Genomic DNA, 17,202 nt, shown 5'->3' with positions numbered 1-17,202 from the left:
CTATGTAAGAGAGAACTTTTGGATCTTGCAAATACTGTTTAATTTAGAAGGCAAATATTTTCACAGAGTTAATTGCAAGGTCATTGATCAAGAGAGGTTCATAAAGCAGCAGCTAGATAAAAGGAAGGCCCAGTGGTAAATGACCACATTAGATAGATATTAGAGTATGAATTTGGCTCTTTATCGTTATTGTATGTCTTTATTGTTACCATAAAGTAAAGGAACCTGGAAAATCTGTCTACTGCCACAGATTGAAGCCCCCTGACATGAGGCTCCAGAGAGTCAGGAATCCACATTCAGCCCCTGGTGAAAAGAGACAATTGCTGCCCCTGACCTGCCAGAGCACTAAGAGGACATGGGCTCCTTCTAGAGGTCTCCTCCACTGCTGTTCTATTCCCCGTTTTCCAAATAATTTGGCTTAGATTTGCAAATACCAAAATTTTTGTATACCCAGAATTCCGTTTCCCTGCCATGTATCTTATTTAAAAACAGAAAGACAAGTCACCTGCTCTGAGAAAAGGACTCATACCAAGGCACTCTGAGGACAAATGCATCATCACGGATTCTTACATCCTGCATGCATGGTTTATGTGTGCTCATACAAGCCCTCTTCATGAATCACTACTGGCATCTTTTCCCTCCCTATCTGCCACACCCCACTCTGAAGCACCTTGTAGAACAGTCTCAGAGAATGCAAGGGGAACCACTGCCCCTTGAGACGACACAGAACTGTGGTTACTCCCATCACATGAGCCAGAAAAGGGATCTTGCAGCCCAGAAAGCCAACCATAACTTGGGCTGTATCAAAAGAAGTGTGGCCAGAAGGTGAGGGAGGTGACTCTGCCCCTCAACTCCACTCTCATGAGACTCCACCTGAATTATGGCATCCAGCTCTGGGCCACTGACATAATAAGGACATGGGGCTGTTGGAGTGGGTCCAGAGGGGAGCAATGAAGATGATCAGAGTGCTGGAGACCCTTTCCTATGAAGACAGGCTGAGAGAGCTGGGGTTGTTCAGCCTGGAGAAGGGAAGGCTCCAGGGAACCCTTAACCACCTTTGGGAGCCTACAGAAAGCTGGAGAGAGACTTTTTACAAGGGCCTGTAGTGAAAGGACAAGGGGAAATAGCTTTAGACTTAAAGAGAGTGGATTTGGATAAGATATGGGGAAGAAATTCTTCACTGTGAGGGTGGTGAGATGCTGGAACAGGTTGCCAAGAAAAGTTGTGGATATCCCATCCCTGGAAGTGGATGGCCAGCTTGGATGGGGCTCAGAGCAACCTGATCTAAGGGAAAGCACCCCCAACTATGGCATGGGGGGTTGGAACTAGATGATATTTAAGGTCCCTTCCAACTCAAAACCATCTATGGTTCTATGGTCTTTGAACCCAACCTTTTCTGCTATCAGACAGGGCCAGAAGGATTGCACACCATAAAGAAACAAGGAATACAAAAATGTAAATGTAAAAGTAATGGTACAACAGTAAAGTGACATACAAAAGCCAGTAAATTATTAAAATACACTCTTTTCTCACAGGAGGTCCTAATTATCTTACCGATACCATACTTATCTACTTTAGCAATTTGATGGACTCTGTTACGTAAAAAAGCACCAGAATCTTTGGCCCCTTCTCCATCTGGGGAAGTTCATCTAAGAGAAACTGTGCCCTTTTCACTTCCAGCTCTGTCAATGGGATTTCCTCCTGAAGGCTGCTTATGGCTTTCAGGATCTCAGTTTCAGAGAATCTAAGGTAGAAATGACTGCAGGCATGCACCCATCAAAACAGCCATTTTTTAATTAAAAACTGAGGTTAGCTGCAAATCCTTCAGCTTTACTGTGCAGCAAAGACAGTAACACACTGTCAACAGATAAACAGTCCATGCTGCCCCCAGCATAAAACATGTTCTCTTGGGACAACATTGTTAGTACTGTGATGGAATGGACATTTTACAACTCTGGTGTTGAATTGCAAAGTAACATGCCTAGAGTCCAATTTTCAGTGTGAGCACTTAATGCAAGCAATCAAATTTCCTCCATATGGAGCCGATTATAAGTACTAATTTAAATAAGTTCAAGAATTTAGGAATAACAAATGGAAGAACAACACAATATGCTTTTTTTCTAATATTAGCCTGGTTCACCAGCCTATCTACCAACCAATTCAATGTGTGCTTTAAGGGTAGGTTTAGTCTGCATCCTGAATCTCCTTCTGGGACAGAACACACATGGGCAGTCCAGTGCTTTCACTGTGTTCAGCTAAGTGGAAGATTAAAAACCACTGCTGGAAATTCGGCCTGAAAAATATAGATACAACATAACCTTTGCAATTTCTAAAAATTTACCTTATGGGCAGGGTTTTAAAAGCATGTACCTAACCCATTCTGAATGCAAATTAATATGTCAAATTTAGAGCACAGGCATTATGAACGTCAACAGATCACGTTGATGCATAACATCTCTTAGGATCTGATCAACAACCCCAATACTTGATTTTAATGGGAGAAATGTTCCTAGGTGCACATAAGTATAAACAAGCACTCAGTGGTCCAAAAGGATTGTTTAAGCAGAAGAATGCTTACATGGGAAAACTTCCTTTCATAGTTATTCTGAGGACACCGACACAAAAGAAAGAAACAAGGTGATTTTGTCTACTAGTGATGGAGCATTGTGGCTATTGTACATCTCTACTATTGTGGCTCTCAAATTCAGCTAATTAAGACATACTTCACCAGAACAAAATATTTGTAAAGTCAGCGTGTCCCTAACAAGGAGTTATGTTGTCTAAGACGCTTCACAAAAGAAATTCCCAACATTCTTCCAATATATTCAAATTATTTCCCTAATTAATACTGGGATTTGGAGCTTTAGAGACTGATGTCATGGTGAAATTATTTTTTTTTTGTTTTCTGATTATATAAAAAGATGGCAGTTTTATTTTCTGTACAGATTCTGAGCTCTCTAAGTTAGCTTAACTTGAGAAAAATGAAAGTCATTTCAACCAGGAAGTTTATTCTGTTTGCTTTAGCTACAGTGGTCTTTCTCACATCAAACAGCATGGGCCTAAATGAAGCAATGAAGTCCAGGCTGCAGAGCAGAGAAGACAATGATGATAAAGATTATGAGGTAAGATCTGCATTACTGTGACATTTTTTTGGGGGAACTTTGGGTGAGATCCTGAGCACACTGGATGTTTTTGGCATAGGCTGTCCTAAACTCATTCAACAGCATTCAGCATTACAGCACTAGCAGTATGAAAAAAAGCTTGGTAAAAGAATTTTTCAAGACATTTCTTTGCTCAAACACATCAGTTGATTGTGTAAATCAACTCATGTTCCAATTTTCTTGCAGTACATCTTCATGATTAGGCTGCAACTTTTTCTGAAAAGTTTCTTATTTACACAGTGAATCCTCAATTAGCATTCCTGTCAGGTGTTTTATGCATATAATATAACAGATAGATTGTTAATCCAAAATTAATAAAGGCATGCTTGTAATACTCAAAGAATAATGATAAACAGAGAACATTTTAAATCTAATATACTTAATGGCCTTAAAATTTTACTCTGGAAATTGCCTATAACAATTTCTTTGCAGGGTTGCACATTTATTATGCCTCAATAGGTGCCAAATGAAATTTGCACACTTCATCTGTATTATTTTTCATGTTTTCCCTGCAAATGCTCCCTAGGAAATGGGAGCCAACTTCTCTTTTTGACTTATCATCATTGGTATAATAAACATCCTTCAAAACAAAATAAAACAAAATACAAATTCAATTATGCTAGTCAAATCCTCTGGACTTGAGCTCACTATCTTTTATATACTTCCAGAAGCACTGTGCAGGTGCTATCAGAGGGATAGTTTATTTAAAGTTTAAATCATTAAGTGTGAACTAGAATGGCTCATTCCTGTTCTCTGCCAGTAACTGGAGTAGCTCACAGGGAAGACAAATAGGGATAAGGAAGTGAAATTATGATTAGTAGCATTTGTGTCTTTAACTGAAATTTAAATGCATATTTGTACATATTTGCAGTTAAGTTCTGGAAATTATTTTGGTCACAAAAGTAAGCTGTTTTCAATATGCCAAGGGAAGAACACTGCTCTCTAAGAAGGGTCATACAGATAAAGCTCTTTTTCAGGCAACAGCTGCCCTCAGCATCATGAGACAGGTAATACTCTAGGCTCAGTTCCTCACTGTATGACAGCATAGATACAGAAAGTGTGTTTCGTGCTGATTGCACAAAAAATTAGGAGCCCAGGAGCTCCCAATGTATCTTCTGGGCTAGTGGAGGACCAAAGCCATTTAAAGCTCAGGGCAACTTCTATGCTGCAAGGCCAGAACAGGCATGATGTCAACTTGACCCAAAAGCTTTCCATTCACTTCCCTGCCTGATAGCTTGGATGGATATTGTGTCCAAAGCATCTGCCCAGTGCTGAGAAAGAAATAAGCTGTACCTTCAGGTAGCTTGGTCCATCCTCCTGTTCATCCAGACCAGATGAGTCTGGGTCTGTGTGAAGTCACAAAATAAGTTCAGCATCTTCCACTTGAGAGAACTTCAGGTGATGGCACTAGCAAATGTGGGCCTGACAGCAGCTGCTGTCCCATCTTAACTGACTGCACAGGATCTGAGACCTGTGCCCAGAAATATTTCCAACTGACACCATTTGAGCTGAACCATTGGCTGACACTGATATGGGAATATGCTCTTGTGGTCAGAGCTCTGAAAAGATAAGCAGGACAATGTCAGCATATGAAGTAGTGAAGGAGCACACGTTACAGTGGAGTTTAGCAAATAGATCTAAAAAACATTTCATGTTCAAAAAAATAAGAGCATTGCCCAGCAGCTTTCTAAGGAGGTATGAAATTGAATACTTTGTGTCATTGGTAGCTGGAGTGATGCCCTATAAAATGATTATATCCTTTTCTCAATTATTTTTCTTTAGATTAAAGATAATATTTTGGAAGAAAAGCAGAGGAGTCTCAATTTTGAAGAAATGGAAGACTGGGGATCAAAAGATATCATCAAAATGAACCCTTTTACAGGAAGCAAGATGCCAAATTCAGTTGCTAATTTACCTCTTAGATCTGGAAGAAATTATCCAGAAGAAAGAAGCATTAAACCATTTTCAAATTTGCCCCTGAGATTTGGAAGAGCTTTTGGAGAGAACATACCTAATCATTCTCCAAGGGTATCACACAGGCTTGAGAGATCTCCCCTTGTTAAAGGTTCCAGTCAATCACTTCTAAATTTGCCACAGAGATTTGGGAAGTCACTGGCTGTCAATCTGCCTCGAGACGCTCAGGAATTCGAACCAGGTAATGCTACACAAGTGTTCAAGCCCCATATTAAAATGCATATTAAATCATAGGTTAGCAATGATTAAATACAGCTAGAATTCCTCTAGGAATATTCCTAAGCATTTCAATATGAGTTCAATTTGCCAAAAGAAAGATTGCAGTTCATCAAATCAAAAAGCCTCATAAAAAAGCAGTAGAGATGATCTTTTTATAAAACCTTTTTTAATGAGAAGGTGCCAAACAGCCAAATCTGAAAATGTTCACATGACAGGATGTGATGTGAATGCATTTGAGTCTTTTTTAGATCAGGTTTCATTTTGAACAGTCATAGCTTTGGTGAAGAAGGCTCAGAATCATTAAAATATCCCATTTCAGCACTATAAAATTACAAACTTACCTACAAATTACTCCTCAATTTTTTAAATTTATGCAAATTGCAGTTATAAAAGACAAAATTCCAAGCCAAACCGCAGCATTCTGAAAATTATTTTTTCTCATCCAATCCTACTTTTTCATATTTTCTTACTGAGACACTGTTTGAGATTTTGATTTTTCATTCCATGTTACCATGGAAAAATTTCTGTGACATCTCAGATTTTTTTTCAGCATAGAAAAACTATTTCCTGCTATTAGTAAGAATAATTTAAACCAGCTCTTCAACAACAGTCCTTCTTATCAAAACTGCTGCCTTACTGGAAGTGCCCATTTGTCTTGTAACCAAGATTCAGTTGGCTACCCCTGACCTCCATCTGACACATGAATAAAGTAGAAGTTCAGGCCAGAAAAGATAACAGGTATATTAGAAGCCAAGGTTCTCTCTCATTTAATTTGATTCCTTTCATTCCTTTCTCACTGTCTCACCTAATTATAACAGCTTTTGTTTTATTTGTCTGGTATTTTTAGGGATATGAATTCTAACACTTACATTAATACTGGAATGAAATTATGAAGACAGAATCTGAAAGACTTGGAAAAGCTGCAATGTGCTTTCAAAACTAAAGGTCACCAAAAGGAAATGTGTGAATTGAAATGCAAACCTGCCTTCATGTATGCATAATGTCTTTTTTTCTGTACATATAGGGCAATGATAATTGTAGTGATTGTTGTGGTAGTGTGCTTCAGTGGTGGTCTAGTATAATTCTATTTATTTCTGTGCTACTTATGTCCTATGGGCTGTAAAACCGAATTTCAGAACAATGGCTGTGTAATTTACAGCATTTAAAGCAGAATTTTAAAAAGCATAAAATTAATAAAGGTGCATGGTTCAAATAAAAAGAAGTCTACAATGTGAATAATAACAATGAGAAGCAGAATCAAAACTGCTGATAGCCTTTGTGTCATGAGCAGCTAAAAAAACCAAGTGTTGAGAAAACACTTTTCCTGGTTTTTATGGGTCATCTTGGATAAAAATCTGAAAGGCAACTTGTCTCTCTGGCAGCTGGCTCCTACACTTCTTCTTCAGCTCACAGCTTGTCCAGCTTTAAATTGACATTTAGAATCACACACACAAATGGGTGCCTTCAGCAGCAGCCCTTTGATGCTCAGTCTGTTCAACAGCTTGGAGCCAGACAATCTGTCTCTCTCCAGCTCCTGGCCCTCAGACCTGCAGGTCCCTTTGACTCCTCAGTTGCTGGCAACCAGATCACTCACTCTACTGTCCAGCCAGCCTGGCTTGAGGTGTGCTATCAGATCAAAGCCACCCATGTTCACAGTGTCCATGCACAGGTCCATTCAGAGCCTGCCTGAACCTCCTCAAGGCATTGAGTGGTTCTGTTTGAGTCCCATCAAGAAGTGGTCTGGGAGTTCTGCTCTTTGCTACTGTCCTGTTGCCTCCTCTTCCTCAGGGTTTGGATCTCTGAGAGTTTATTACTTCTCCTGTCTCTTGTCTTAGTCTTTATGCCGAAAAACCAGTTACCAGATGTCCTTACATTCCACATATCTTTACAAGAACCTGGAAAAAAACCCTATCAAACTGATCAGATCAATTCATAGATGGGACAGAGGCTGAGTTGCCATTCCTCCAGAAAGTTAATGAGGCTACAGGAAACACAACACTAGTCAACCTGTACCTGGTGAATCTAATTCAATCCAAAAGAATCAAACTATAGTCCTGGGAATATCTATTCTCTCTACTCACTCATACCTGAAATAACAAAGAGATAGAAAATTCTAAACAGATAAAAATCAGTGAGGTTACATCTTCTGAATGCAAGAGTCCCAAACCAATCTTTGGGTTTTTCTCTGAGCCTCAGAAAACACTTTACCTAACAAGTGCTGTTGAAAGACCTGTTTTGCAGTATAACACTCGGGTACAGCAGCCAGGTCCATGCTGAAGGACACTGGTCAACAAATTGTGTGTGGGGAAAGCCAAAGATCCAGGCTGTGAAGCAGAAGTCTTGCCATTGCCTACCACCAGAACAGGTGCCATTTATTCCTCAGTCATGAAAACCAGGATCTTTAAGTGATTTACAGTCAAATGGACCGGAGGAGGAAATGCCATGAGCTTTGAGCTGTGTTTCTGGTCCTGCAAACCTCACTGCACATCATGTGAACCAAAAGGAAACAAGATTTGTGAGAATCCCTGAGCAGCAATAGAAGCTGCCTTTTTAAGGCACATATCACCTAGCAACAGGGAAAGGGTACACATCCATTGGCATTAATGATAGCTGCTGTGGGAGGAAAGCAGAAGCCCAAACACTGGCCCAGCAGCAGGTACAATTAAGTTGTCCTCTTATGGCAAGCTTCATAGCACGGATACAGGAGGTGGCTATTGATTTATTTTCCCTTAGCAGAGGAACTGCTAGCTGAAGAGTACATAAAGTAGGAATTATGCTATGCTGTGCAAAATTTCTGTTTGGCTTGAGAGCACATGAGCCAAGAAAACAATCACTGGATAGTGCAACAGGAGGAGCAGGGGCACCACAGGCAGCATACATTGCTCTGGCTATCACTCACTGGATTATTTATTATCCACATACAGATATTATTCATGAATTGGGAAAAAGCAAGGAAAGGACACAAGTAAATCAATTGACAGACTATTGGGACTTCCTGGCATGAATTCTTGTAGGGTTCAGGAGCTCCCAGCCCTCCTTGCCATACAAGTAATATTTATGCCTGTTATTAAAGTCTCCATGCAAAAAACACCAGGCTTATTTTAGGTTCTGACTTGATCTTATAGAGAAGACAGCTGACAATGTACTGATTAATTTATAAGTCCAAAGGCTCATCATAGGGTTGATTTCAATATATCATTTAGACAGATTTAGTGGAGTGTAAAGTGACACTTTTGGTTTATCCTCAGAAAGAATCAGACTTTTGAATCGTGTTTGAAATCTGTCAGTCTTAGATTCCTTTCAATTGCTTTTGCAAGTGCCTTTTGTATTTTTTTAGATATGAAAACTGGGCTATCCTTAGTAATGAGAGACCACTAGAAATTTCCAAACTTTAATCAAGACATTTTAAAAATTTCCCCAAGTTTAAGAGCACCTGTTAGCAGGAATTGGAAATGCTTTCATCAGTGCCACCCACAAAAGTACATCTGGCACGGATACCTTGACAGACACAGATGTCTGATTTGCATTTGTGCTGCTCTCCTGGTGACAGAATGTAGAAGGGCCTCAGCTAGTGACACTCAGATCTTTTGTAGCCCAGAGTTTTGATGAGAAAAATTTGTGCTACTAGGAAAGAAAAAAGAGGCTTACAGTATCTTTATGTGTATTTTATCTCATGAAAAATGGATAGAGCAAAATACAATTTTCATCTCTTCATATCTGTGCACAATGTATTCTATGCAGTGGTTAGACAGAAGGTCAGTCCTGTGGCCTTACTCAGAACTGTATCCAATTAAAATTTTAGTGAAAACCAAAAAGAAAAAAAAAAAAGAAAAAAAAGAAAAAAAAAGAAAAAAAAAGAAAAAAAAGAACAAGAAAGAAAAAAAAAAGGGTTTCTCTTACAGTTGTCATACAAATTATCCACTTATATCCCTAGAGTTAACTGGTAGAAGAAATATTCTAGATTGGTTTTCAGAAAACTCAGACACCTCTGTAGGCTATCATTCTACTTGAAATACTGAAAAAAAGTATATGGTGATGACAGATTTCTAAATCCAGAAGTTATTAAATGCTATTCAAGTTCATTCCATCCTTTTATTACCATCCTCCAACATGCTGATAATGCATAAAGTCAAATGAAAAACAGAAGGGTACTTCCATTGTTTAGCAGGTCTTAAAAAAGGAGTCAGGTGTTTAAGAGAGACATAGGTCAGAAAAACCTTGCACAGGAAAATTCATTTTGCTACATCCCAAATTTTCAGAGGCACCCAAGTACTGCTTTGTCTCACACAGCAATACCTCAGCAGCTAATTATTTCTTTTCAGGCCATGCTTTCAACAGGAGGTTGGCCATGCTTTCAACAGGAGGCTGGACCACATGATTTCCTTTCTCCTCACATGTATTTGATACCTCAGCCACACTGAAAGAAATGTTTAAATAATGGAAACTGGAGCTAAACTTCACATGCTGCACATTGTAGCACAAATGCACAGACATGCAGCAATGCAATATGAGTGTTGTAGGGCACACAGAGCCATGTAGTTGTCTTTGCAAATTTGGGCATATACAGGTAACAAGTAATAGATGAAAAAGGGTTCAAAACCAGAAGCAACTATTAGGAATGCTGTAAACCAAAACTTTGCTTGGGTTTCGACCCTCAATTCCTAAGGCCACCTCACCTACATGAAAGAAAACATTAAATCAGTTTGCCTTACTGAGGTTCAAAGTATGTCATAAATCTCTGAGGAGCTTTATATCAAAGTTATCAGTTGAAAACAGATTTACAGTTTGTGGAGATGCTTGTGGTGGGCTGATCCCAAAATCACCATATCACTTCCATCTTCAGCTCAACAATTAAGAAAAAAAATAACAAAAGTCTCACAGATGAAGACAAGGAAGATCACTCCCAAATTCTCTGCCTCCACCTCCTCCATCCCTGCAGTGCAGGGATTGGGGATTGGGGTCAGTAAACCAAGTGATGTTTCTGCCATTCCTTCCCCCTCAGGGGGAGGACTCCTCACATTGTTCCTCTGCTCCACTGTGGGGTCCCTCTTCCTGGAGACACTCCTCCATGGGCTTCTCCAGTATGAGTCCTTTCCATGGGTTGCCCATCTTCACAAAGTGCCACAGTGAGTCCCTGCCACGAGTGCTGTCCTGCAGGAACAGTGTCCAGTGTGGGTCCCTGCAGGGTCACAAGTCCTGCCAGCAAACCCACTCCATCACAGGCTTCCCACATGGGTCACAGCCTCTCTCTGGCATCCACTTGCTCCTCCATGGGGTGTAGGGGGACAGCCTGCCTCACCTGGGCCTGCAGGATACAGGGGGATCTCTGCTCCAAGACCTGGAGCACTGCCCTGGATTGTCAAGGAAATTGTATTCTATTTGCCATCTGTATGGCAGTTGTCTTCTGTTAAGTGCAGTGTTCCTTATCTCTTTCACAACTGGGGTGACATCTGCTGATAACAGGCTATTGAATGTCACTGCATGACTGATAAGAACTATCAGTCATCCCTTGTGAGATGCTTTGCCCAGAGGGAAGAGCCAAGCATTGTTACCTAGATGTAATCTTGAGATTCTGGAACACCAGCAAGGCTTCTCTGCTGGATTTCTCAGAGGAACAGCAGTTGCCTCTTCTTCCACTAGATTTTGAGAGGAAGAATACACCCTTTTCCACAGGATCCCTGCTCTAGCAGAACCACACCTGACACTCCAGGAGGACAGCAGCCACATTTCCAATTGGACTGTTACCAACACCCTGACCAACAGGGTGTCAGGTTGGGTACTGACCCTGCCAGTGTTGTTCTAGTGTACTGCATTGTTTATTTTATGTTTTTATTTTCTTCCCTATTAAAGAACTGTTATTTCCTGCTCCCATATTTTTTGCCTGAGAGCCCCTTAATTTAAAATTTATAGCAATTCAGAGGGTTGGGGGGGGGGGGGGGTTACATTCTCCATTTCAGGAGAGGCTCCTGCCTTCCTTAGCAGACATCTGTCTTTCCAAACCAAGACAATCACTTCTTATTTGGATGAATTAGTGAAGGAGAACAGAGGGAAACTTTTAAAAATCATCTGCTTCTCTTAGCTGCTTAACTCTGCAGGTACTTAAAATACATCCACATCTTGGGGCAATAAATGTTTGGAATTTATTCTATGGCCAATATGGAGAAATTTATTTGTAAAAGAATGGAGACAAACTTTCTTTGAACTCTGCTGTTGAGGAGAGCGGCTCAAGAAAGACATAAAAGCACATGTTTGGTGCTGAGCTTGTCTTTGAGTGTAGTTACCATTTTGACTAAGTACCTACTTGCCTTTAGGGACCACCACCAATTCTGAGAGGTGCAGGTTTGCCTGTCCCTCAAGACACATTTCAAACTAAAATGTACAGCCCAATTCAGCAGCTGACCTCTTTTGGCAGCTATGAAAGAAAAGTCAGAAGTTTAATTTAGATTCCTGGGAAGAAATTAAATACCAGTGGAGGTACTGCAGAGCAGCCTATAGTGTGGTTATACTGGGATCACATATGGCTTATGGGCTCTTGAAAGAAGTGTGAACCCAGGTGATTCTGAATTGCTCTTGATGTGTCAGTCTGAGGAAAGAGCAGGGGAGGGGAAAAGAGCAGACAGTTTTCAGGTTCTTCCTGTGTCTGCTCAGCCTCCACAGCATGTTTCTGGAAGTTCTGTATTGCAAGACATTTCCTACCAAATATGTTCTTGCACATATACTGCATATGATTTTATGAATCTGGGGGGGGGGGGGCTGGAGGATTTCAGAGCCCACCCCTATCTCAAATGTGTAACTAGTGATGAATTCTTTCTAGGTCTTATTTCCCTCTGCTGCTAAGTGCAGATGGTGCGCAGTTTGGTACTTGCACAACATGTACAGTAGTGATTTTCTTAGTTAACCCAGAAATCACCAAGATGAGGATATTTGGTAATTCCAGTCAGTAATTTGGGCCGACTGAAAAGGAGCACATAGGGAAAAAGTTTGCAGGTAATGTATAAAGTTGTGGGGTTTCTCCCCATTTTCCAACATGTAACAAAAAATATTCTCATTTGTTAGTATTATTTGACAATGAATAATCTATTATTTTTTATATAGTACTTTTCTCTTAAATCACTATTGCATTATATGCTGTTACATGCGTGCTACAAAATTTCTTGTTCAGACTGTTTCTTGTAACATGCAAGCTTCTTATTCTGGGTTATGACATAAACTAGAAGAATTTTATGTAATTAGTTTGATAATCTAAATAATCAACTATTATATTCAAATGAAAGATACACATAAATACACTTTATACAGGAAAATTGACTCGGAGATACAAAACATATGTCTGTCCTCTAAAGTAAAAGCAATTTGCAATTATGGAAATGAGATTCAAGTCCAGAATTCACATCGATGCAAAACTGCAAAATGGTCTGTGGCCACGAGAGGGCAGAAATAAACTTCCTTGTAAAGCCTGATTTTGGGGAGAATCGTGTATTCCCTTATAGAACCTGGGATGTAAATTAGCACGGCAAACTCCTGGAGGAGTTAGAAAATGGAAACTACAGCATTTGCTTTACAAAATCTATATAATGAACTTTAAAACTTAACAAGTCATGTCAACTTTCTGTCTTTTAATAACCATTCCTAGAATAAATAAAATTTTGAAAGAAATTACAGTGGCATTTGACAGAAAGCCTGAAGAGATAATTTGTTTCAGTGTGTATTAATCTGCCTATCAATTCTTTCTAGTTTTTTCTGTTTAACACCAGCTTAAGGATAAGAATATGTATAATTTCTCACTTCAATAAACAGCTTGCTTTGGCTCTTTTTGGATCTGTGAAAGGCCACTAAGCTAATGAAGGGTCTAGAACATTTCTCATATGATGGAAGGTTGAGCAGGAACTGTGCAGGCTGGAGAAGAAAGGCTCAGGAAGGATCTCATCAATGTGTACAAACACCTGAAGGGAGGTTGCAGAAGAAGAGGGAGCCAGGCTCTTTCCATTTGTGCCCAGTGAGAAGACCAGAGGGGATGGGCATCAATTGAAACATGGGATGGTCCATCTGAACACAGGGAAGCACTTAGCCTGAGCCCAGAGAGGGGGTGATAGATCCTTGCAAACATGGTCACCGGCAGCCTGACTTAGGTGGCCTTGCCTGGGTAGGGGCTGCACCAGGTGACCATCAGAAGTCCCCTCCCACCTAAAGAATTCTGTGATTTTGTGATATCCATCTTTCCCTGACACCATTGCTCCATCAGCACAGGACATCCACTGTAGCCTGGTTAGGGAGCTATAAAGAGATGTATCAAGGACCTTCATCCTCCCAGTTAGTTTTTTCCCAAAGAAATTCAGTAATGGGGAAATACAGGTGCCAGTGAAACACACAACTAAGGTACTGATAGATTTACATTTGGGGGATGACCTTTTTGTGTAAAGATTCAGAGTGTAGAACTGATGTCCTAAGCCTTTTTCTTCCAGTCAGTACACCCTCTATAATAACAGCTGAGGCAGGCCATTCCCATTGTATCCTAAAACCACAACTCTAATTCTTCCGTAGTATATTTTTGGAAGGAAATAACAGACATTTTTCAACAGTTGAGTAATTAATGAAATGAAGGAAAATATTCTGCTGAGCCTTTCCAAACATTCAGCTCTAGAGTAAGATGGAGCATGAATAAGACATACTGAAATAATTATTTTTTTAGAATATATTAAACTTGTGAACTCTGGAAACCACTGATATAGCTGTACACTTGCACATGGCACAAACATTAAAGCTTAGTTCACTTTAATATGATGGCCAAGCCATCCAGGTTAAAAACAAATCAGTGGTTCAAAATCATAATAAACCAATTACTGGCTCAACTGGTTATTAATAAAACAATGGTGCATTTAATAGGTATTCAGAAAAGCTATTTATGTACTATCACTTGCCAAAAGACATGCTTCCAGCTTTTTTCACACTGCTTTTCCAAGAAAAGTAGGACCTCCAGCTAGTTTTACTCTCACTGGTGAGAAAAAACAACAGAAAAACCACTCTTTTCAAATGCATCCATTTGTTTTACAGTCAATTCAAGCAAAAAAAAAAAAAAAAAAAAACATATTGAGAGAAAAGGTCAGCAGAAGGAAGTAAAACAGATCAAAATCTATCACCATGTCTGTCAAACACAGGAAGGTAAAAGCACCCAGCAAGTCAACTTAACCAGAATCCAAACTGCACCAGTGGTGGCCAGCTCCAACTGTTTTGAAGGATGGTGTGAACATCCCACAAGATCTTAGCAAAGAATATTGGTATCTCCAGGAACAGGAATAAAAACCTGGCACTTCATGGAAGTCTTGCTGCTGTGCTGTCTGCATTACTTGAAATCCACTAGGCTCAGCCAATTTGTCAAGAATTGAACCAACATCCCCATGACTTCATTAAATTCTTCCCAATCAAATTTTCTGTAACAAACTGTCTTGGTTTGTGGCTGTATTTGTTGCTTCATTCAGGAGAGATAAAACTGCACATGACCTACATGTGTGTGGGATCCCAGCTCCCAGGTGTGCTCTAACATCCTTCCACCCCAGTCAACAGTTAAACCCCTGCTGGCATCACCAGCTGCCTCATCCTGGGTGCTGCTCCCCAAAACCCTCTTGCTGTGATGTCAAACACTGCCAGAACACACACCAAAGCATAATCACAGTGCACTGAATAAGAAGGTAAGCTTAATTCAGAGTTCAGCCCTACAGTTTCCTCTTAAGGCTTTTCTTCCAAAGAGACAGACAATAATGGTTGGGTAGAGAGGAACTGATCTCCAAATACTGTGAATGTGTTGGAATAATTTTTCTTTAGGGTTCTGTAAGCACAATATTTGTTACATTTAGAAATAAATTTTTACTTTGGTGTCATTTTTCAAAATAATCATGTATCATTTTCCTATACCTTCTTAGTTCTTCCTACTGGGAGCTTTTCCTCAGCAAAGCCTCCCAGTGAGATAATTCATTCTCCTGATCATGGATTTCTGAAAGCTCTGGGGCTGCAATGTGTATGATGGTGGCTCCTGCTTTGGAGAGATATCATCCTGGAAACTTCTGATTTCCTTGTGGGTGATTTCCCCTGGGTCAATAAGGACTTGTGACTTTGGTCACTGTGCTAAAATCCCCTTGGATTCTTCTGCCAAGGAATTGGGCCCATTTTCCAGGGAACAGAGCTGGACAGACAGTGTGGGCTCCCCTGCATGCATTGGACTGTGTTTAGAGAGCAGAGCACTGTTCTTCGGGATGTCCTGACCCTTGGTCTGGGTCCTGCTCCTAAAGGAAGGTGTCAGTGACTGCAACCCCGAGCCAGCCACCTGGAAGTGCTGTGCAGGAACTAATTTTCTGGAGCTGAAGGCAAATTTTATTATTTAAATGGTGGGTTTGGACTAGTGCAGCTGCAGGGACATAGGACATATATGTCCTATATGAACCCTTTTGATGAGGGATGGTGGATTGTGGTGATTAAGGGGTCCTGGTGCTGGTGTGTTGGGTAAGACTGCAGACAGGTTTAAGCCTGTCTGCATAATGTGGATTTGAAGTTGAGTGCAGTCAAATCATGATCTGGTGCTATGGATGATGGCTGAATGCTATGAGACTGATGAAGTAAAACTGATGGCACACATCACTGCCACAGTGGGCAGCTGCTGTCATGGAGTTGCAAAGAGAACCCATGAAATTTGGGACCTCCCTATATGTGCAACAGGCAGGGGCAAAAAATCTGCTAGTCACAGGCTCCATCTGTAATTCTGGCAGCCAGAAATGAGTTTCTGAAACAGGCTAGTAAAGCTTCGGAGAAAGGAAATTCCACTGGGGTCGGAACAATATGGACTCAGAAGTGCATAGCATTGCAAGTTTTAGCAGAACCACAGCAGTTCTGCTTGAAGGAAAGTCTGATTTCTGTTTCTTGCCCACTTGCAGATTATGGATCAACAATTCAGAACATTTTTTTCATTGCAAGCCAGTTGTACTTGAATGTGAGTCATCAATGTAAGATTCCCACAGTGTTCATATAGACACCATATTAGACCTACCCAATACTCTATAAATTGCCAGCATGATAGAATTAGCTTAGTTTTTTTCATTTGAATATGCTACATCAACTTCTTTCCTTCAAAAACACATGGCTGAAATTCCCAGACATCCCGGAAGAATGACATATTTCAAATACTTTCGAATTAGTTCCCTATTTTAATAAGGCAAAGCAAAATCCTTTCCATTTTACTGACATATGCCAGAGAAGAAGAGGACTTGTTTAAAATATCCTTTCTGTCAAAGCTTCGCCAAAGTCAGGATAGCAAACCTACCAGTCAGATCAATATGAATTGCTCTTTTCTCCTTGAGACTCTTCTCAGACTCTTCTTCCCATTTTAAGGTCCATATCCAAAAGCTTGCAGATCATTAGTGCAGAGCAACACAGAAGTCTTAAAAGTACACCTCAAAATGTAAGGATGTAAAACCAAGGCCTCTCGGCCTTCTTCACATGATGAGCCATTGTGTTTTAGTCAAAAGGAGTCTTGTCACAGTGTGTGGAAAGCAGAGTGAATTCAGTGCTTCCCTTTGTGAACTGATCTAGCCATTATTCCACACTGCGCTTGTAATGGAGCAAACAGGTTCCTGAGGGCTTCCCCAGGGCTGTCCCAGAAGAAGCAGGCACAGATACAAGGGAATGCTCTGCTGGCTCTTGGTGGATGGGAAGGAAGCAGTAGTGCTTCTTTGTCTACTTTGTCTAAGAAACTGATGGTGGTTTTTTGTCTTTTTGTCTTCTCCTTGGAGAAGACTCTTTGTCACTGTGAACCAAAGCTTCATCTGATAGAAAGTAAAAGTCCTGGTGCTTTTGTCTTGCA

The 17,202-nt window shown here is 40.3% G+C and overlaps 1 protein-coding gene across 1 annotated transcript; it reads left to right on the top strand.

The window, feature by feature from the left end:
- Positions 1–2,981: 2,981 nt before the first annotated feature.
- NPVF (neuropeptide VF precursor) lies at positions 2,982–6,253 on the top strand. The gene is made up of 3 exons (XM_054274194.1): positions 2,982–3,122; positions 4,944–5,316; positions 6,202–6,253. Exons 1-3 carry the CDS (start codon positions 2,982–2,984, stop codon positions 6,207–6,209), a joined length of 522 nt encoding a protein of 173 aa, XP_054130169.1. The 3' UTR covers positions 6,210–6,253.
- Positions 6,254–17,202: the final 10,949 nt, after the last annotated feature.

The sequence above is a fragment of the Melozone crissalis genome, unplaced genomic scaffold (genome assembly GCF_028551555.1).
Source record: "Melozone crissalis strain CALT ecotype California unplaced genomic scaffold, PUWL_Pcris_2 ptg000016l_1, whole genome shotgun sequence".
Taxonomy (NCBI): Eukaryota; Metazoa; Chordata; class Aves; order Passeriformes; family Passerellidae; genus Melozone; species Melozone crissalis.
Note: the sequence above shows the minus strand (reverse complement) of the source record. Positions and strands in the feature narration are given on the sequence as shown.